At 39.1% G+C, this 23,548-nt stretch overlaps 1 protein-coding gene across 6 annotated transcripts in view; it reads right to left on the reverse strand.

Moving 5' to 3' along the window:
* Positions 1–23,548, reverse strand: part of UTRN (utrophin) — a 366,002-nt gene that overhangs the window by 56,622 nt on the left and 285,832 nt on the right. For all 6 annotated transcript variants that reach the window (XM_026066463.1, XM_026066461.1, XM_026066459.1 and 3 more), the window contains 3 exons: positions 13,764–13,825; positions 12,669–12,743; positions 5,545–5,746 (listed from right to left, as the gene is read on the reverse strand). In XM_026066463.1, the coding sequence (XP_025922248.1) occupies positions 5,545–5,746; positions 12,669–12,743; positions 13,764–13,825 (339 nt within the window). The remainder of the gene's footprint in view (positions 1–5,544; positions 5,747–12,668; positions 12,744–13,763; positions 13,826–23,548) is intronic.

Here is a 23,548-nt window from a genome sequence, read left to right on the forward strand (position 1 = left end):
CATAACCCTATGCTCTCCCTGGCACAGGAGGCTGTTGCTCGATTTGATGAACAAATTAGAAGGGACCAAAACAAAAAGGGGGGATTGTGATATGTGCTAATTTGTTGCATCAAAGTGAGAAACAGCCTCGGGAACATCTTGTATTGTGGTATGTACTAATTTGTTACATCAGTGAGGAAACAGCCTTGGGAACATCTGTGGGAACATCCTACAGCCTGTGGTGGGGGGCATGCACTCCGCCTGAGAAAATTGAGCTGAGCTAGCGAAGCAGCAATGTTAGTTCAGATAGGCTAATATGGCACACAGTGCAGAGGAAGACTCCAGCCTTCATCCCCACGACCACCAGAGGGCTGAAGAAGACCCCCTAGCAACAGCCGGCGCAACCGCAGAAGTTCCAGGAGGTGCCCCGTATACCCGGAACTGGAATCGCATATAAGGAGACTGTGAGGGGGGGTTGTGCGCGCCGTTGGTGGAGCAGGAGACTCCCCCCCGGCCGCCCAGCGCTGTTTTGCTTGCTTGTGACTTGCTCAATTATTAAATTGGAATTTATGCAACCCGGCCAGAGTGGTTGTCAATTTGTCACGTTTACCTATAACAGTGCATATCATTTCCAGGCATGATAGGAGAAGAGCTGAAGGCTACACGACAGAGAGGACCAGCTCAGTGGGGGATCATTAATCTAGGTTCTTTGGTCAAGGAGAGAGGTCATGGTCAAGGGAATGGGAGTGTACCATGCTGCATGGGTGGAGAGGCTGGAGTAGGAGTTGAGCACGTTCAACTTTGTTGAATAGTGTGGACTCTCCATCTAAGCAGACAGCAACCATTCAGCTGCCTCAGAGACCCAGACACAGGGAACCCAAACACAGGGATTCCCGGATGCAGGGAATCAGAGAAAGACTTTATACAAAAATTGATGACTGTCCCTGTTTTACAGTAACATAAGTGAGTGAGAAAAAGAGGGTGAGCAAGAAATGGCCATGGTATCGGGAGAGAAAGGGAAAGGACTTTCATCCTGTATCTTATTACAGGAGATACTGGAATTAAAGGATGCAGAAGAGGAGAGAGGGGAAGAAAGGTCTTCTATCACACAGGTAATATAGGCAATACACCTGTTAAGATCTGGGACATGATGTCTTGTCATCATGTCTTATGAGCTCCCCTTCTGATCCTATCGCAACTGGGCTCCAAACAAATGAAACACAACTCTAATCCAAACCTCACTATAACACAGGACCAGAGCTGGGAGGAGCACTTGGAAATCATGTAACATGCTGTAGCACTGATCGGACACAGTAATGTCTCAGCTGCAGAACAGCTTGTTAAATCCTAAAACAAACATTTCTGTTTCTGCTCAAAAACCTAGGAAATTAATGCAGGGTTAAAATTATCTGAAGATACGTCCTTCGAGGAAAATGAGTTTAGCAAACTTTCCAAAAATTTTCTATAGTCACACAAGCCTCATACGCAAACTTTATTCCATTCTCTAAGTAACACCCTAACACAGAATTTATTGCTGCTTTTCAACAGCACTGAAAGGGAACAAAACTTATTTGACAGTCAAACACAGTCTATACCATAGTCAAAACAGAGGCCTGTGACACCTATAAATTATAACTATACTAATCAGGATATAATTAATATTGTTACCAACACTGGTATGCAAGTATTCTGTAACACTATGATGGTATGGCCAGACATAATATATAAACACTTTGTACAAGCATGTGAGCAATGCGACCACCAGAGGGGCAAGCAATGATGGGCATAGCTGCATATAGAAGGCATCCAAGTAACAAAAGCTTAAGTATCAGAGACTTCAGGTAAGAATACACAAGAAGGACGACTGGCAAGTCAACAGAAAAACAGATAAATAGTATCAAGAGCAGAGAAAACCCCCCCGAGGGAGGAGGGGTGGCAACAGCTATCAACAATGCAGTGAATGCAACCGGAGTGCACGTAGCAAATTTCCATCAGCTACCATAAGAACCAGGGCATAAAGTTAAGGTTGAATGAGCAGGTTTCCCATCCTTCTCATTTATAAGTTTTTAGGAGTTTGGATTGTACTAAATGTAACACACTGGTGAGGCCTGGGATATTAACTCAACATGGTGTTAAGAGTTTGCCAGGTATTTTAACGCAACAATAAACAACAAGGTTGTGATTCTTCAGAGGAAAACTGGGCCACAAAGAATGATCACAGAGAACAGCTTTGCCCATGTGGAAAAGGTCAACATACATGGCAGGCCATAGATATCCTGCACGTCCTAGAGCACTGCACCAAAGAAATTAAAGGGAAAAGCGCAACCGGCTTTAAAAGAATGCACTATCAAAAAGTATCCTAACATCACAAAATCAAGAAAATTAAAAAGCTGAAATTCTCCTATGAAATACAAGAAATCAGATAAACACTGTAAGAGGTTAAAAAAAAAACAGAAAAAACACATAAAAGCTTATGCATCACCCACAATTAGTGCATGTACTCTATATTATGTATGACAGACTTTAAAATATGTTAAACAACTGATTTCAAGGGGTGTTAAGTTATACTGCTAGTCCTGAAAACTATTCATTCCATTTTAATATAAATGACTTTCGGAGGTTTTAGAAAATTTGCAATATAGTCCAGAACAATAACAGCTGGCTCTTGGTTTTGGATGATTTAAACATAGGCCTGGCCAAATGATTTAATAGAGCAACCAATTTCTCTCACAGCTCTCACTGTTTGTATTAAATTCCATTAACTGTTTGTATTAACTGTATTAAAAATAATCTTCCGGAAAAAAACAAAACAAAGAACTAACTATAAGCTTGAAAAATGTTTATAGGGCAGATGTTGCTGCCTGGGACAACCTTAAGTACTTGAGCAAGTAAAAGTCACTCAGTAAATTCAATCCGTTTCTCTCCTCTATTCAGGTTGAAGAATGAATCATTCTTGATGTGTCAGAAAATACCAGAACACAACAGACCTTGTTGTCGTCTACTACTTCTAAAAATAAATTGGTCCTTTTTAGTGCCAAAGACATCTGTAGGTAAGTCTGAAGAACTTCCTGGTTTGTCATCAATCTGTGATTTACTAATTAGATCTCAGGTTAATAGCATGCAACTAACAGATGCTTTTTGCAGGCAGTTTAATGATTTGAAACACTGTTATACATATAACACCAATGCAATAAACAACAGAAATGCCAGGAGACAAATTAATTCTTTTCTAAAGGCCAATTTAAAAAAATGGCAGTTTAAAATTGGTGCCTGTTCTTTCAGCTTTTTTGGGGGGAGGGTAGTTTTGAAAGGGGTGCAAGGGAACACACTGTAAAAAGTAATTTTATTGCAAAAACCCTTCATCTTCCATTCTTCATAGTTTGAAAGAAGATTAAAGTCTGTCGTCAGCTTGAAGAATTATCTCTACTAACACTTTCAACATAATAATCAATAGCGAATGGGGACAACAGGAAATATTACTGAATGGGAGAAAGGTTTATTGCTTACTACTTGCATTTTAAATATGGACAGATAAACCACTGACTTCTAATTGAAGTTGGGAAATAAGGGTAAGCAGAAGAAAAAATAATGGATGAGTAATCAATTTAAAAAAAAAACAACAAAAAAACAACAAAAAAAACCCTAGTAACCACAAAAATTCTCTGACACTATGAAGTCTCTTATCTAAATGTCCAACATCATCTAAGGCAAGCAGCACATTTGATCTACCACTGTATTTGCTAGTGATGTGTTGTTTGATCACCCACAATACAGAGCTCTGGAAAATAAAAATACTTGCTGAAAGAAGTCCCAGTCATTATTTGATGGGGTTTCCAATTTTCCAGGAGTAGTAAGGAGTCCAATTAACTGAAATGTCATAATATTAAAAACAAATATTGGAATGGCAAAGCACACCAAATAGTCACCATGTAAATGATAAATGGTCATGGGTACTCCCTTCTCTCCTTCCCTCTCCACCCCCAACATAAAAAACACAAAACAAAACAAAAACTCTACAAAGTATGGGAATACTGGTCTGTAATTCTTTAAAAAAAAATGACTATGACTGTTAGCATTTGGCACTGATTGAGTGAACACAGTGAACAAATGATACTAGTTCAAGACACAACAGCTCTCTTTTGCAAAGCTGAGAATTTCCCTGATAACTCTTTTCATCTTCAAATAGGAAGAAAGGAAAAAATTTTGGACATCAAACATGCAGTTTAGAAGTTCCAATTCAATTTCTGTGCATATCTCTGAACTACATCATATATTTAATTAGACGGACAGAAGTGACCAACTCATCTATAGCACCACCATGTCTTCAAGCAACTATGGAACAGTCTGGGTGTCATCAATCAGAAATGATCGAAATAAGGAGATATAAGGAGATATATTACAGGGATTGGAGGAGCTGATGGAAAGCAGGTCTTCTTCCAATTTCAGAAAAGATCCCCCAGGAGGGGGATCAGAATAGTAAACATAATTAACTAAGAAAAATGAGTGACAAACTCAAGACTCAAAAACAAAACCGGAGAAAGATATATTGATTGTAGGTCCATATCAGCTGACATAGTGTGTGACAGGATAGGGAGGGCAGGGCTGAACATGCAGCAAAAGAAAGGAGTGTCTGCCTACTTGGAAAGGACTGGCCAAAAATACAAGGGGCTGTTGGAGTGGAATTTTTCATGTTCTCCAAGATCTGGTGCTCTTTTTAAGAATAGAGGATGCTTACTTAGGTAAAGCCATGAGTTCCTTGTAAGTGTCCCAAAACATTCCTGAGGCAAACTATCAAACCACCAGGGAAATACAGCTTTGCTCCTGGGACCAGGGCAAGTGGATCATGTAGCACCAGTGTTGAGAAGTGGTACAAGATGGGAGTTGCACACGCTGGAAGCGAGCTGGGGCCAGGACACTGCTCAGCCTCCAGAATCACAGGAGATTCGGTGCTGAAACCAGAACAACCATCAGGAGGAGGATTCTACACAGGGACTTCAGCCAGGCCTATAGCATGCAGGACACTAAGCAGAAAATAAATAACAGAACTGTCCCTGTTTGTGGCAGGAAAGGATCTGGTAYGACTGGAAAACATTCTGGGCAGTTTAGGACATTTACACTCGGAAAAGAACTTAAGCAGCAAACACCAACAGGCATGTCAGGTTCTCTACCTGCCCATACATTTCCTGAAACTCTTTCATGTTTATATGGTAGCAGTGTAAACCCTGCATAACATTTAGCACTGCAGTGTAGCTGAGCAGGACAGCATTAAGAAACAGCTCATTTCAAGCAACTGCACTTTCTTTACTGAGTCAAAATTATCAAGAGAGATGATTTTTTTTTTATTAAAGAACYTCTAAAAAAAAAAAAAAAAGTTCTATCAAATTCTATTAAAGAAGTTCTATCATTTTTCTATCATCATGAACACTTCCTCCAGAAAGTAACTCAGAAAAAAACATATCACAGTCCTACAAGTCTGGCACTTTTCACATGTCACAAGTGCAAACTTTTGTTAATACTACATTAAATTCCTGGGGAACACACTGCGAATAAAAACGTGTTACTTACCTATCATATACATTGAGCAGCCAGTTAAGACACATGTCTACACAGAGAGGAACATTCACCAGATCTTTGTGTTTCTCTTCAAGTCCACTGTAGACGGTAGTGAGACTGCTGATCACATCCTGGACACCAATGAGCTGGTCATTTTGACTCAGCTTGTGCTGTTTGAAAATTTCACTTGTTGTGTTCAGGTCCAACAGGTCCACTAACAAAAGATAATTAAAAAAAAAAGGGGGGGGGGATGAATACAGATGCTTGAGCATGGGATTCACAGTACTTGCTCCCTGACTTCTCACTTTATTGCAGCAAACACTGTAGACAGATTATCAGCCAAGAAGTAGCTTTCCTTCGGTAACATTACAGTGAAAAATTGCTCTCTGTTACAAGGAGTCAAGAGCATTTTGGTACTATATTTTAAAAAAAATGAACAAGCAAGAAAAACATAATGACACTGTAGAGCTCAGAACATTTAAAAAGCCGCTGAAGTAGCCTGTATAATTAGAGAATTCTCACTTCAGATGTACACACACTGGGAGTCCACTGAGGTTAGAGAATTCTCTGCATTTACCATAAAGCAGAATCACATCGAATGACTACCGTTTTTGATTAAACGTAAAGCAAAGCAAATTTGGGGGTAACAACATTCTTTAAAATGCAGTAAGAAGATACTGATCCCTGATTAACTGAACAGCAGTTGCTAAATGAAGGCTTAAAAGAAACTGCAGAGAGGGACAGAGGGAAATTGTTTATGGAAGTTTTCCAGAACACTAAATGCTATGCTTTCATGCAAAATATTTAGATTTCCTTTATCATCCTCAAGATGCAAACTGAAAGCATTCCCATGTGCTTCTATAAGCAGTTACTGATGCCAATGACTTCTGATGGGTGACAATGGTTTTGCCCCCAAAACCATAAACAAATGTGACTGTAATTGTGAAAATATGGTTACTGGATGGTGAAAATAAAAAGCTGCTAATGAGCTCTTCTAATTTTTTTGCAAAACAAAATGAAAATGGAACTTATTTTGATGTAAAGGAAGGCCTAATAAAAAGGTTGGTATAAGCCCTAAGTGACATTTTTTGACCAAAAAAGTGAGGATTTTAGCAAAAAAAAATAGTTGCAATATATCAGTATGCTTGCTACAGTACATATAATATGAAGTTGAAATACATACAGAGCTGTTTCTGGGTAGGCAGTAATGCATTTACTCTATAAATGTCATTTCTCAAAGGAAATGAAACATGACAATCTCAGATGTGTTGTAAATTGCTCTGCACCAATAATGGTAAATAAGGACCCCAGAAGGGCAGTCTGTGCAAATCAGGTAAGTCTAGCTTGAGCTGAAAAATAAGTATGAGGGAAAAAAAGCAGCAGCAAGACAAGACTAACCACCATGACCAATTCTGTCCAGAACTCAGTGAGCATCTACCATAAGATAAGGTTATAGGCCAAGAGCAGGTTACATTCCCAATCCCATTTCCCCAATCCACCATTCCTAACATCACTGTAAAATGAGAAACAGTCCCTCACATTCCTTGCTTTTTCTCCCTCACTGACATCCATCCATTCTATTCTAACTTTACAGCATCAGACCTGCAGGAGGTTTTGAGGTTGTTTTGTTTGTTTGCTTTTTTAAGTGTTGTCCCATCTTTCGGGGTGGAAATGAATGATAGATATGTATTTACCAAACAGGGCAGACTGCTAACTGCAGCAAACTCTGGCTACCTTGCCATTAGTTTGACCTAATGGGAAAATTCCGTCCCTAAAGGGAAGTGAGAAGTCCTGCACCTAGGGAGGAATAACCCCATGCACCAGTACCTGTCGGGGGCCAACCTGCGGGCAGGCAGCTCTGCAGAGAAGGCCCTGGGGGTCCTGGTGGACAACAGGTTGACCATGAGCCAGCAATGCACCCTCAATGGCAAAGGCGGCCTACAGTATCCTGGGCTGCCTTAGGAGGAGCATTGCCAGCAGAATGAGGGAGGTGATCCTCCCCCTCTACTCAGCCCTGGTGAGGCCACAGCTGGAGTGCTGGGTCCAGTGCTGGGCTCCCCAGTACAAGAGAGATGTGGACCTCCTGGAGTGAGTCCAGTGAAGGGGTCCTAAAATGATGAAGGGCCTGGAGCATCTATCATAGGAGGAAAGGCTGAGAGAGCTGGGACTGTTCATCGTGGGGAAAAGATGACTGAGGGGAGATTTTATCAATGCATATAAATATCTGAAGGGAGGGTGTAAAGAAGATGGGCCAGGCTCTTTTCACTGGTGCCCAGTGAGATGACAGGAGGCAATGGGCACTAACTTAGATTCAGACAGAATTGCCTGTGTTTAAGAAACACTTTTTTGCTGTGAGGGCGACTGAGCGCTGGCACAGATTGTCCAGAAGGGTTGTGGAGTCTCCATGCTTGGAGATATTCAGAAGCTGTCTGGACAGGGTCCTGAGCTGCCTGAAGTAGGTGACCCTGCTTGAGCAAGGGGTTTGGACCAGATGATCTCTAAAGGTCCATTCCAACCTCAGCCATTCTGTGATTCTGTGACCTGAGCTAGCAAAAGCATTTTGCAGTGCACTGCTCTAATGTTCTACAGCAGCTGAAAAAAAAAAAAAAAGACTATACCAGAAATGGGTATGAGAAATGGCTCACAAGCATATTTAAATTTTAAAACATACATAATGCAACACAGACTATTTTATTTGGGGGAGCCAGGTGCAAAACTCTAACATGCTATCAAATCACATAAACACTGCATTCAGGAGGGAAGAACAAGACACTTTTCAGGGGAAAAAACTCTGATTGTAACCAGCTTTTTTTCAACCTCTTTTTTGCAATATAATTAACAGTTGCTAAAAGCAGCTTCCTAAAGCAGATTGATATCACTGATGCCTTTCTTTTTAAAGCCAGTACAACTTTCCATTGCTTTGGAATGCCAAGCTGTTGTAGCCTTTTGGCTTAGCTTAGCACAGCCACCCTTGCATTGAAAACCGCAATGCAAGTAGATAGTGGAGCAAACCAAACTTCATGACTTGATCCACACTATTAAGGTCTCACATTCACACTCTAATGATGCCAAAGGAATCAAGAGGCAGTAGGGAAAGATACTTTCAGTAACTTTCTCTGTAAAAGGAAAGCCTGCTGCTGTACTAATGCAAAATTAAGCCAACTTGATACTTTTGGATAACACCACTCATGGAGAACAGCCTGAGRAAACTATTTCCATCCTTTCTTATTTCAGCGCTCACCTGGCTGAGCTGAATGAAATTTGGATACAGATGCTTATCCTGGTAGTCTGTCTATATACTAGCAGAGCCCCTTGCTTGGTCTGGTGCAAAGAGGCATTATTTTCTCATAAAACTTTCAGAAATAAAAGTGTAAACTAAACTGTTTTTAAACAGATAGGAAAAGCTAACCTGAGACTCACATGCCCTTGCTGGCTCAAAACCTACTGCATAGAGCTTTTTGTAGTATCAATCTGTATCTGCTCAAATATGCTGAATGATCAATTCTCTAGTTATCCAAATGAATGGACATTAGGGTCACGTCCTTCCTTTCTATAGCGAGGAGACTTTCCCAAAGGAAAGTTATAAACAGAAACCACGTCATTCAGCACGGTTCAAGCAGGTGTATGTGAGTGACTCAGGAGCAAGTAATGACATGCAGCTGCTAATGGCAAATTTGAGGCTGCTGTAAGTCCCACAGAAACTAGGCAGGCATTGCTGTGAAGCTTTAGTATTGGAAAGACCTTGTGAATGATAGCAGCTCCTGCAAAAGACTCGCTGACGGATGGAAGTCTACCCAGCTATTCCTTTCAGTCCAGTGTGCCTCAGTGTTCACTCCTTGGCCTGGTGCATTTGCTATTCTTATCAGCATTCTTAAATTTTACATCACTTAAAGAAGCTCAGTGACAGAATTCTGAATATACATGGCATTTTTGTTCCCTTTTTGCCTTCCAGTACTACACTTCAGTATCTGGGGCAAAAACATTTCTTGAAAATGAGCTCAGGTTTGCTGCACAAAAATAAAATATTATACTCGGAGGCTGGTGCTACATGACTGCTCAGTACAATTACAGCAACACAAAATTCTCTCTGGCCCCACTCTTGTGCTACAGCAGGAAAGTGCTCTCGGTATGTGCACTCCACATAATCTGAGAGAGAAAAGCTATTCAAGAATTTGTCTTTTCCAACCTGCAAATCTTCTCAGACTTCTACAAAATAAAGACATGTATGTACATACACACGTATATCAGTCTCCGCAAGAATCTACCTTCCAGAAGGAATCAGAACAAGATGAAACATAACTCTACTTGCTTGCTTCTAAAGGGAGGGGAAGAACTTCAAAACCATGATTTTTTTGACACTTATTGACAGCAAAGACTTAGCAGAGAGTTTTTGCACCAGTGAAGTTTTCCAAAGCATAGTTCTGAAATGATGTATTCCTGAATCTGCTTATGTATAGTACTCATACTGTGTTATCAGTCCTCACTGCAAAGTCAAAACCTATCAAGTACAAGTGGGACTGTGTACCCTGCTTCAGCTTTGCCCTTGCAATGTGTACCAAAACGGCCTTTTCAGTTATATACACACTGCAGCTGTGACAGCAATTTGTCACATTTTACAATTTACAATGACCTCATTTTCTAGTGATTTGTTTTGACACTCTCTTTGCCTTAGCACAGAAGCCTTTCTGAAGTATTCTGCATCCAAACACCTTTAAAAATCATCCATGGCTAAAATTATGGGAAAATGCAATGGAAGACTAAAGTAACTCTGACCAGATAGTGAAWGACAGACACAGAAAACAACTCTATCCCTATATTAAAATAAATAACCAAAAAAAAAAAACAATCAAGAAAAGAATTCTTGATAGGGCTTGATCATTCTCCCCTTCCTCAGAGAGGGCGTGTTAGCAGATGTTGTGTTTTGGCTATTTCAGCACTCATTCATGGAACAGAAAGAGGCTGAGAATTGTTGCAGTCACAGAGAATTTCACCTGTTCCTTGGCAAGAAACTATCCGCTAAGCAAACAATGACAAAAGGAATGGCATTTATTGCATTTTTAAAGATGGTCTTAAAATTGTGCCAGAGCATAGAGAGTTCGTGCTCAAAGACAGGAAATTCTTGTAGCATTTATCTCTGTGGATAATCTGTAATGTCTTTCATTAAAACCCACATGTTGTGTTTTTACCGATTAAACCAACCCTCGACCAAATATGCACACATAATACAGACAAAGGCTTTTTGGCTGCTGTGCTGAAGGAAAGCAAGTCCTCAGTCTTCCTCCCAGGAGAGAGAGACGGAGAACGAGACAAGAGACAGAGGCATACAACAAATGAGTGGCAGTGAGTGAGCAAGGGAGGCAGTGAGCGAGCAAGCAAGGGGCAGACAGAGCGAGGCAGCGAGAGCGAGGCAGAGAGCGAGAGATAGAGAGACACACAGAATGAGCAAGTGGGGCTGAGCGCGAGCAAGCAAGCACAAGTGAGAGAGCACGCGAGAGAGAGAGGCAGAGAACGAGTGAGCAGCTTCCCAAACRGCAAAGCAGGTTGGCACTGGGCAGCCTACAGCTTTACTCCTGGCTCTTTCAAACTGGAATCTTCTCTTTGCCTCTTCCTGCTCCCCTCTCCCCTATTCCCACCTCCGTCCCCTGTAAACTGGAGACAATACTCACTTTGATAGGAGAGCACTTAGAAATCTGTGAATGCTGTTATTACAAAAATTGATACATTTTGCAGAAAAAGCAAGGACAGGAAGTATGTTCTTTCTGAAAGCTTCTTAGAAGTAATGAAAGCAAAGTTTGTACTATACAGGTCACTAGAGTATCTGTATGCCTGTCAGGAATGCAATAGGCAGCATGATTAGCATCTGCCACGGGCAGTTTGTTTTTTCACTCTTCCCTGGGGAGCTGCATGCACAAGGAGAATTTTACTTTGTTTTCCAGGGGCTTTTTTCTTTGTTTTTGTTTTTTCTTTTTTTTAGGTACATGTTGATACATATTTTATGCCTTGTGCACTGATAAGTGGAAAGTCCATAATGCTCTGTAGTTCTGTTGAGAAGTCAAAATGTAGCCTTGGGTGGGACCACAAGTTTCAACTCCTGCACAGAGAAACTTTAGGCTTACATGCTATGCCAAAGAAATCCAGTTTTTCATCCAGTATCATCACACAAATTTTCAAATTACAAGCTCTGCTTTTCCCAAAATGTAAGACCTTGAACTGAAGACCTCAAACTTGATTTGAAATTCTGTGAGAAGCCCACATAGAGTATGAAGCACTGGTGAGAGGTACTCCTGGAAGCTTGTGGGTTGTTGCATAGATGTGCTCCAGCTTTCTGGAGTAGCTAGCTAGCATCTCCAGCACAGCTTCATTTAGTAAAATGCATAGCTGAAGTCCAGCCAAGAAGCTACCGCCAAGATTAAGCTGCTCTCTCCAAGGCTGGAAGGAAATCTAGCTGCCTGGAGGTAGGGGGAACATCACCTGTGAACATTGATAAGTGAGCACACATGCATTAGTGAGAAAGCCATAACGTGTGACCTGAATTAACCCATTGTTTGCAAGTATCTTAAACCAATGGCGTACTCTGCCTCTTAAATTTTACTATTTAGATTCAGATTTTTTTCAGAAGACCAGATTCATTCAAACACCGTTTCATGTAAAACAAAAACGTTTCACATTACAGAAAGAGGAGAGAGGCAAATGAGGATGTGCTGCATGCAGATGTAAGTCAAACATTGACAAGAAAGATTTTCAACTGTATCTTCACAAAACTAAGTCATCTAAAATACCAAGCCACCAAAAGACTTTTAGTGAGCTAGATGCTGAAGATGCAGCTAAGGTTTCTTCAAAAACTATGGACAAGAGTTACAGAGCTACCACTAACTGAGCACAAACCAGTTTTTTTTTTGTATGCATCTCACACTGTGTAATGTCCCAGATAGCTGAAGTTTGGAGGCACTGTGGCAGCACCAGGCCAGGCAGTCATGCTGGCAGAGCAGGAGAACTGAACATGCAGGCACCCCTCTCTGTACAAGCTGCCCCTCCCATTGATAATCTTTCAAGGATATATCCGGTCCCTTGTTCAACATTAATGTCTTTAGGCTTAAGCTGACCCTCCCTTCCTTAGGTACTGTACAGAAACTCACAGCACAGTGCTTTCTGCAGTCTTCGGATTTTGATGGCCGTTCGGTAGGCAGAGAAGCGTACATTGTTCAAATCAGCTGAAATAACAGAACAAGAAGGTGAATAGCCCTAAASAGAGTCCATAAATTTACTTTACATACAAGTTTTCACATTCCTACACATTGGAAAACGTCTGATATTAGTTCAATGCAAAGAAGAGAAGAGACAGGATACAACATAGTTGAAGAAATAAAGACAACTGAGGAGTTGGGACCCATTCTAAAAATCCACCTGCAGGGAAGGCTTCCCGGCTCTGACAGGCCAGGGCCTCCAGAGACTGCCACAACAGAAATGCTGACACTACTATCTTGACACATGTAATGCACGTACATATTATAGGGTGTATAGAGTTAGTTTCCCGACAAGTGTTAGAATAAAGTGTATTTCTCAGTGAGTTTACAAATCCATCAGACAACATGCCTGAGACAAGGGGCAACAAAGGTCACAGTAACTGAGAAAAAAATTTTAACTTTGACTTTGTTAACAATGATTTGACAAGGACAGTCGGATGAAAGGACAGAAAGGACAGCCATAAAAGATCTATTTTAGAAACTGATAGGTATAGTAATATTTTTCTTCAGTTAATAGCATTTTATCCTTCCACTCCCTAAAGGGAGGTTTCACAGTAAATGCAGATGTTAGCAGGGCATGTTGAACTAGCTGCACCATAATATGATTTAGCCTTTATTGATAGCGTAGCTGCTCTGATATATTACAAAACTTAGCCCTGCAGGCTGTGCATCCTGCTTTAAATATATACAGAGCCTGCATCCTCGGACAATCCCATGTGGATTTAAAAGAAATAAACAAGATACAGCATTAAAGTGTAGAGTCACAGCATATTGTTCAAAATTAAAATTACTGAAAGAGAATACACACCACATGATCACAGAAGCTTGTTTCTTGCAAAGTGTGTCTGATCACAAAGTGAGAAATGCTTTGATACACACAGTTTATGGCAACTCAGACATGGTTTAAAGACAAATACAAGCTTTAGACAGCTCATAAGAGTGAACACCATATATATCATAACAGTTTATGTTAAGAAATGCACTCACCTAAGGACTGGAAGAGTTCAGTCATTTTAGGATGATCCCAACAGGTTGTCTGTGTCTGGTGACTACAAAGAAACAAGATCAAAGTTTAAGGAAACAAACATACACACATGCTAAGGACCACAAAAAAAAAAAAAATTGATTTTCTGAGTTTAAGAGGAAAAAAATCCCTCAGCTGTATCAAAATACATGATCTGTGCTATTCAGATCCCTGATGTTTTTAAATCACTAAGTAGCTTAGACAATAGTCCGCCTATATTTAACATTCTAGAAATATTTACTTTTGATTTTCTCTAAGTGCAGTGGTATCAGTTGCACTGTAATTCTGAAGCTGAGGTACACTAGTAAGGTAAAAATGCAAAATTTCTTGATGCTATAGCACAGTAAAAATATTGCAAAAACACTTTAAAAATTAAAAGCATTAGAGCTTTTATTTCAGACTTCACTGCATATCTGAACACATCTCTATATACATGGCGATCTTATATTTACCTATAACACATTTAATGAAGAACCTAATCACTTTTCAAGCACTCATCCAATAGGTATCTGATTTTAGATCATGTTCTACACTAGTGCTCACAGAATAGGGAGATTCAATAGGCAACATCATTTAATCCACCATTTAGCACTGCTGTTTTAATTAACAAGCTTTCAGATATGCAGCCATGAGTCAAAAGGCACATTCCCTTAGGTCTGCTGAAATCTCAAATTCCTTTCTACAAGCCACACTTTGCTTCTATTTCCACATAGCAATTGTCAGAATGATTGTACATTCTTGCCACACAAAATATTTAAATTTGAATTAGATTAGTTAGAAAATTAATTAGAGAAGTTGTGTTGAAAAGATTGTCACATTCCTCTTAAGAACTATAAAGTTAATAATGAAAACAAAATGATGCCAGGTTAGCAAATTAAATAATAATGAGCACAGAATACATCTTATCTCATCTTTGTTTTTATTAAAGAAAAAAAAAGTTAACATGCACATATTTTTCACATGCAGATGTATGTGCTCGCAAATAATGGCTTTAAATGACATTTTTTACTAAACGTAGCAGACTATCTTCAGTTTTGTGATGATTTATCGTCAATTTTTTTTCTATTGAAGAACCAGCTAAGAATGAGCCCTGTTATGCTAAGTGGTGTAAAAACACAGGACAAAAGGTTCCTGCTCCAAAGAGGCAAACAGATGGGACAGGTACCACGAGGGCCAGAAAGTCTTGCCCACAGGCAGAGCACACAGTGGCAGGGCAGCAAAGCATTACACCAGTTTTATAGCTGAGAAAGGAGGAGAAAAGACAAGACTTGGTGGAAAGGGAGGAAGGAAGGTGAAATAGGAGAGCAGAGAAAAGGCTGAAAGAGGAAGGGAAAGGAGGGCCTAAGGTGGAGAGCGAGGGAGGGGGTAGTGAAGGACAGGGGCTGCCAAAGCCTGGTGAGAACCACAGGAGGTTCTCCGTGCGGTGGAATCGCTGCCGTCCCAGCTCCTCGTTGGCTGCGGCTTTTTTGCAGGGTGACTGGCAGGCTCCAAATGAAGTGAGAGCTGAGGGCCCTTCTTTGCGTTACATTTCAAGATACTCTATTTGAAAGCACATGTGCTGGGTCTCAGTGTAGGACATAAGCCCCATTTCATATCTGGTGACTGTGCCAGCTTTGAGCCTGACCTAGGTTTCCACAGTCTGCTTCTCTCTGTCTCTGCCAGGCTTAACTATCTCTGCCATGTATATCTGACACCATCATGCCTTTGTGACGTGCTTTTTACAAAGTTCATAGACAAATATCTATTTCCTGTTAATTCAGTAGGTATAAATAATATCTTCTGTTAGGCACTGACTGTACTTAAAATATTTCCTTAGAGCCCTTCCCAATTCAGAAACACACTGAAGTTCACTTATACCTTTGAATACATTCTTAATTTTAAGTATGTATTTAAATGCTTTTCTGAGAAGATCTACTTCCCTGAGCTGCAACTTTTCCTTGTTTCCAGTTTCATAATACCACCACAGGAACTCCATTCATATCTCAAGTTCTGAATAGGGTAGTTGAGACCTTGGTATGTTCAACAGTAGAACAGAAGTCCAAAGCCCAGGTATGCCTGTATCTAATCATCAGTATTTTTACACTAAAAGTTTCTAAAAAGACAGTTTAAAACACCATTATGTCTACTTTTCCAAAAAAGTCACCTGGAAAACAATTATTTCCCTAGCAGGTGCACACCAAGAAATCATCAAGAAACCAACTGAAAAAAGAAAAAAGAGGATGTATTTAGGTTTGGTGCTTTGCCAGCATTAAGGCAACTGACTGTCCAGCATTCTCGAAAACCCTGGTATAACAACAAATCACAGTATATTAGAAAGAAGTACGTATATAGCTTGTGTAAACAAGAACAGAAAATATAATATAATGGCTTGTATTGATCAACCCATTAAATAACCTCAAAAACAATCCCTGAACTGCTCTTGTAGTGTGGATATACGTTGCTGAAGCAACTGAAGCTGACAAATAGATCCACTACAATGTTAAGTGGGATGCTGTCATTATGATCTTAACCGTTTAGAATTGATTTGGGTTGACACAATCAGCTGCAAGCATCTGTTGTACTTGATCCAATATGTGATCAGTACAATAAAGCTTGTTTTAAGGATATGCCTTCATGTCAACTCCCCCAACCAAGGAGGAAAAGAAAAAGAAACAGAAAAGAAACAGAAAAGAAACAGAAAAGAAACAGAAAAGAAACAGAAAAGAAACAGAAAAGAANAAAAGAAACAGAAAAGAAACAGAAAAGAAACAGAAAAGAAACAGAAAAGAAACAGAAAAGAAACAGAAAAGAAGGAACACCCCCACACCCTGGTGATTTTACTGTCAACATCATAAGTAAAAAGGCTTTCATAGCTCCTGATAAAAGGCTCTTACCTAAGAGACCTTGAAATTTCTGTGTTAAAGGAGAAGATGAATGACAGCACTGTGACAGATACTTTAAAATATATATATAATTTCCCCTCACTATTTCAAATGCATAAAACATTAGCACAAATGCTGCATGTAAATACACACAAAAATTAGCTGAATCAAATCTTGCTATTGCTTCAGAAGTTCAACTGCCTTCAAAGAAACCATTCATGTTAAAATTAGCCATAAACATAAGAACTTTTCCAAATCACAGCCTCTGCTTCACAATTTACCATTTTCTGGAATGAGAAAATATGCTGCTATGAAGAAACCTATTTTGGATTTGTGAGGTGTTGCAAAAATCCCACCTGGGAAGTGCTGCAGACTTGCAAAGGTTTATTAGCAGCAAATGTCCTCCCTATACAAACAACAACTGACTCATAGCAAAATCTGAGTCAAAATTTTTCCTTTCTGGAAACAAATTGTTAAATTCCACTAGGTCCAAAATGACCTTTTCTCTTATTTAAAGAAAAAAGAAACACACACAAAAGTATTTGAATAAATCCTTACTTTTATTTTTTTCAAGAAATGTACCTATGTACTGCAGTACACCTCAGTAATGTTTAATTGGGGCTGGAGGCAAAACTAATTGCAATCTAGATTCCACCTTCTAAGCAATTTATAAAACCCTGAGGAGCTGATATTACCAATCAAACCTTTTCCCTAAATCAGCTTTCCAGGATTTAAGAACAATTTTCATTTAAAATGCCTCTTAAACAGTCTTGTTATTAAAATTGTATGCTTTAAGTATGTAGTTTCAAAGGCAATTTTATCTGAAAGATTAAAAACTGTTTTAAGCATGACAACACGCCATGCAAAAATGATGTTTTATTTTCATGTTTTATGCATGCTTAACAAGAAGCAGAGACAAAGTGAAGCAGCTATTCCAAATCTCTGTATCCTGCTCTAGCATCTAGCTTCTCCTGTTAATGCAACAAGAACCTCAACAACTAAATTTTCTTCTTGTACAGAAAAGCACAGAACACAACATGAAACCTCATACCTAAAAATAACAACCAGAAAGTATTTTTATATTTCTATTTCCATTTGAAACAGAAATACAAGGCTCTGTACTAATGGGTTTTTAAAACTCATCATTCAGTTCCTTTGTCCATTACATATGATTACTACCTGCCACTAGGATTATAAGAGAAAGGAGGCCCAAGGAACATCCTCCCATGGAACTTTAAAAAGGGGACAAAACATCCCTTCATTAAGGCTTGTTTATAATTACCCAAAAGTTAGTACTACCTGATAGCTGCTAAATGGCTGTATGAGGCAACTGTGATTGTACCAGTCTCATCCCAAAACACCTAACAAGAAACTATGCCTAACAGCTGAGCAATCCTGCAAGTGGATTTGTCAAACAAAGAACAGAAATGGACTGAGAGCAAATTAACCAACGACTGAATAATCTGTTCAGATAAAAGGAGGCAGCACCTTACCCCTACTGCTGTCGGCAGGCAGTGCCACTACCTCCCCTGAATATATTCCATGGACTAGACTTAGTTTCCAGGACAGCAGGCACCAAAGCAAGGCTACACTGGACAGGGCTGGGGGGAAAAAAATGTGACTATAAATTAAATAAGAGGTATAAAAAAACCCTCAGGGTGGAGGGAGAAATCAGTCTCAACAGTGACGTTTCTTAATGCAGTATTTTGTTTGATAACAGTTTCATAATATGCAGGGGCTTTTATGTGCACACAAATTGACTTCACAGAAAGAAAAAAAATGGGTGTGCAGATAACCTTCCTACGCTACAAATAAAATTGTCAGACTAAGGAGTCATTTTACTAGGAGTTCCAAACAAGAGGCAGGCAAGACGAAGTGCTTTCTGGTGATTTGGTTTGTAAAACAGCTCTCTGAAATATGATCCATCTTTCTCCGCTGTAGCTACAGTAGCTTTTGTGCTACTGATGCAAGACTAATGCAAAGAGATCAACCTCTAAAAAACATGCTTAGAAAGTTCATGGTACTGGATGGTCTCTAACAGATGACATGGGTTTGCTGAAATTGGGGGAGATCTTTCTGATAAGGATCTCATAGCTCCTTTTACGTAGGCTCATGACAAATCAACCCATTTCTAAGATACACATTGCAGTAGTTACAATCGCCTGTCCATTACTATTCAAAGACTAAAAGCAGCTTTGGATGTTCCCCTGCTTCTCCGATAGCTTGCTCAGTAAATACAAAGAACATACAAGAAATCAGACCTATAAAGACGTTTTTAAAAAGAGGTAATGAACAATTACATGAACAATTACACACTTTATATGTATTTTACACATATGCGTGAAAGGTGTCATTCTGACATCACAGAACCAGAAAAAGCTAAAACAAGGTAAAGTAACTAAAGCCGTGTGCACCTCTCACAATAGTAACAAAAGTGCTCCAGTCATTTTCTGAAAAGTTCCAGCAGAAAATGATTGTACTAGCTCATGAAGACAGAGCTCCAACTTCATTCCTTTGGAGTCCATAACTTCTGGTAAATCCAGAAGGCAATTAATGCAAATTGAATGGATTGTTTTCCCCACACAGACATGACAAGGAGTCTTCAGAAAGTTCAGCCCTGAGAGGAAACTATCTGCTAGGAGTGTGAAGAAATGCCATTTTCTGTATTTTCCTATAGAAAACAATCTGGAGCCCTGAATGACAGAAAATTAAGCTTGCAGAAAACCTGGGAAATCCAGAAGGCAGAAGCCGATCAAAATCTAAATATGGAATGCCCCTGAATTTTCTATGGTATCTTATCATATTAATGAGAAAAGTTTATCATTTTAGTCATTGCACCAAACTTCTGAAAAGAAGAATGGGCACTAAACAAATCTACATGGTCTTCTCTCACTATTCCAAATATTGTGGCAGTTCTGTCCCAGGTTTCACTGCACTGTTAACAGAGCAATCACATTCTTCCTGCCCTCAYGGTGTAAAGTCTGATACCTCTTCAGCTTGCAGAATTAAAAACAGAATATTTATACAAAGTGAAGATTCATTGTTGCCCACTCGAGTTGATTTTTGAGCTAAAGATTTCCCAAGAAAATTTTCCCAAGAAATTTCAGTCTAAGGTCATAACTTTTTTGCACACAAGAAAATATTCTAGGAATTTGGTTCATTTTATTGTCATCAGAACACTATTCAACAGCTTTGTAAAACCTTTTTACACAATCAATTGAAATATTCTTGGCAATATATTAAATAACATACACAAATTCAAGAAATAAAGGTGTAGTCTTATTTAGATATACTAAGATTTTACAGTGTAAATACTGTATCTCCAGGACCTAAACCTGGCATGTGAACATGCAAGAGCTCATTTTTAGTCTGGAAGCATATATAAATAAAAATTGCTCAAACATGGGGACGAATATAAAAATAACTTGTTTTTCCTGCTCTTTTTCCTTAAACCAACCTCACCTGAGTCATTAGATATCACTATCAGTTCTGGTGATTTTTAAGACCTTAGAACTGGTTACTAGAACATAATGAAATAACTCTTGCTAGCTACAACACCACTATTACACCACAGGCAAACCTAGTATACAAACTACAGAAACTCAGCAGAGTGTGTGCAGTGTGGTGGCATGACTACATATTTGGTTCACATTTACAGCCTGCAATGACAACATGATATATAGGGGTGTGTGTGTGTGTGTGTGTGTGTGTGTGTGTGTGTGTTTATATATATAATTTCCTGTTTAATCATGAAATGATTCATTATTTTGTCAAGGGACAGTTTATCTCCATTGGTTCTTTGAAAGTAAATCCCTTTGTGCAGGTGGTACCTGAAGCATCTCAGTTATTCATATAAACTAAAAGACACATTGAGATGACACAGAACTGTTTCATAATGGTTAAACTTCAACAGCAGAAAACAATATTTCCATGATGTGAATATAAGGCTTGATGCTGCTGTGACAGTCGAACCAAGAAGCACCTTCTCTAGCAGGTACTCAGCGGGACTACTTGTAGAGTGAGATAATATGTAGCTTGATTAAGAGTAAATAATAGTTGGGCTTATCACCCATCTTGCAGACTGGGAAAAAAGAACTTCCCAAGGTCTACAGGAGCTCAGGATATTGAGATTTCATCCCACATGTACTGCACAGCATAAGATTACATTTCTGCTACTGTGGAAATAAGCTGGTCTATAGGGTAACACCACAAGTGCTTTGGGCTCATTTTGTCTTCCCGTGTGGATCGGACAGGAAAGTACTGAAAGTGTTTCACTGACTGAGCTATAAGAGAGTTCATTTGGTGTTATTTTTTGGTTAGTATCACAAAATTTAGTTATTCAGAAAAAGAGAGACCTCTCTTCTGACAAAAACTACTGACACAATACAAGTCATGCAGTAAAATATACACCCATGATTAGACTGTACCACAAGGCAACGCAATTAAAAAAAAACCCTACAAGTCTAAATGTATTTGTGTACATTTAAATAACTAAAAATAAAAGCTGTAACCAAAAAAATCCCAATTAAAAAACCCTACATAGTAACAAAGTGTTCTAAAGCTTAAATGACAAACATATTTCACCTTACAGTCTGCTTCTTACCCTTTATGTTTACTGGCAGCTTTCTAATTATTAATTGGCAAAGATAATCCTTGTTAAAAACACTTGCTGGTGGTAAATAAAAAGCAGATAAATAATGTGTTATTTAAGTTACAATCTCTAGAAATAAGTGAATACTCCAGCTGAAATGAACAGAGCAAGTTGCACATCTCAAGCTGCCCATGGACTTGGGAAAAAATAATTCAATTTATACTTCTAAGCCTTTTCTCCTACAAGAAAGAAAATTTGAGACATGGATATTTTTGCATAATTTCTTATCATGGACTAGGTCTATGCCTGTGTTGATAATCACTGGCACACAACACGAGAACAGACACGAACACTACTGTGGCATTACGCTAAGAAGCTTTGTGTTCATGAGGACGACGTCATTTGCACAAAACATGAAATCAGGATCTTTACTGATCACTAATGAAATCTATAGCACTCAGAACTGTGTTTTTGTTGCCCTTGCCAAATTCCAAATAGGATAATAACATCCCCACTGTATAAATGTGTCGTGCTGTTTTATCTACATACTGTATTTTTCCTTTTTTGAAAGTCCATTAGAAAATACTGTTTTGTGGTGGAAAAGAGTTGGCATGATGCATTGCAAGAGTAATGAGTTTTAGAGGTTGGGTGAAGCAATTTACATGCAGATATTCTGAAATCCCTCCATAGAAAATGTACTACTGCATTTCTTTAACACAAAATGAAGACCAGCACAGCAACTGGTAATTGGGGAAACTCTCAAAACTGAAATCTGTGTTATCTTTTTCTGCAAATTATGTTTTATTTTCTGTTTAATACTTCTAAGAATACGATTATGGGTATAAATAGAACAACAAAAAAGTTTAAGTTCCCAGTCCCATTTATTGTTCCTCTCTTCCCCATACAGGCATAAAATGAACATGAGGAAAGACTTCCTGAAGAGTCTTGACAAATCTAGAAGCAGAAAGCATCTTATTTCCTTTACTCCATAAAGTAAAGAGTGATATAGGAGGCAATATATATATATATATTTTTAATGACGTTGATGATGCTGGGTTCTTTGCAGGACAACAGAAAAGTAACCAGGGTGACTATGGACTTGATACTGATCAGTTTGATGATCACACCAAGACAGGCCCTGCATGAAATTAAACTCACTTTGACCCTCTTGTATTTCCCTCTCTTTTCTTCTGCAGAGTACAAGTATCTAATAATTTATAGCAATGAAAAGCACACAGCTGAAGTACGTTTAAATTACAGTTAGAAGTACAACAGTGAGAAATGCCAGGTTAATTATGTTTTCTTCACATTCATTTCAGTGAATTGTTTATTCTTCAAACATGTTTACAGATCAAAAATATTGTTCTGCTTTATTTTTCTGTTTCTTTTTAGAGTATTTTTTATTGAAGTACTAAAAAACACAGGCTCCATTTTTGCATTTTCTGTTACAGACACCAACCATGTCTTATTTGATTCAAATAGTTAGAAATGAGCAATGGCAGAAAAGGCTCATTATGAAACCTCAAAACCTTTGCAAAGCAAACCATGAAAGATGCATTCAATGGTATGCTTGCCTGAAGAAAATCAATTTTTGTCTCTTGAAACCATTTGTCCAAACTTATCACTTATTTCCAGGATTGGATTAGTAAGTACTGCGTGTGCTCTTTTGCGTCCCTCTCCATACTGCTCATTAGTCCCATTCTCTTTCATAAAGTTTGAAAGCCTCAACTTTTTTCAGCAGCATCTAGATTTTACAGATTCAGGTTTTTTTCTCAGGCACTTTATTTCAATCATCACTGATTGAATTCTACTGCAGCAGAGAAGAATCAGACTAGAGAAACACAAAAACTTTTACAAAGTGTCACTAAGAAAAAATCAAACAGGATGTAAACAGGACTACATAAAGTCACCTCTACAGATGCAGAGTCATTTGGCAAATTTGGCTTACACAAGAAGAGATTCAGAGAGGAGGAAAGAGACAGGCTAAATCATCTCTATAGAATCACAGAATCACTGAGGTTGGAAGGGACCTCTGGAGATCATCTAGTCCAACCCCCCTGCTCAAGCAGGGTCACCTAGAGCACATTGCACAGGATTGCATCCAGGCGGCTTTTGAATATCTCCAGAGAAGGAGACTCCACAACCTCTCGGGGCAACCTGTTCCAGTGCTCTGTCACCCTCACAGTGAAAAAGTTTTTCCTCATGTTAAGATGGAAGTGTCTGTGTTTCAGTTTGTGCCCATTGCCTCGCGTCCTGTCGCTCAGCACCACTGAAAAGAGTCTGGCCCCATCCTCTC

The sequence above is a fragment of the Apteryx rowi genome, unplaced genomic scaffold, assembly GCF_003343035.1.
Source record: "Apteryx rowi isolate R43461 unplaced genomic scaffold, aptRow1 scaffold_241, whole genome shotgun sequence".
In the NCBI taxonomy this organism is placed as follows: Eukaryota; Metazoa; Chordata; class Aves; order Apterygiformes; family Apterygidae; genus Apteryx; species Apteryx rowi.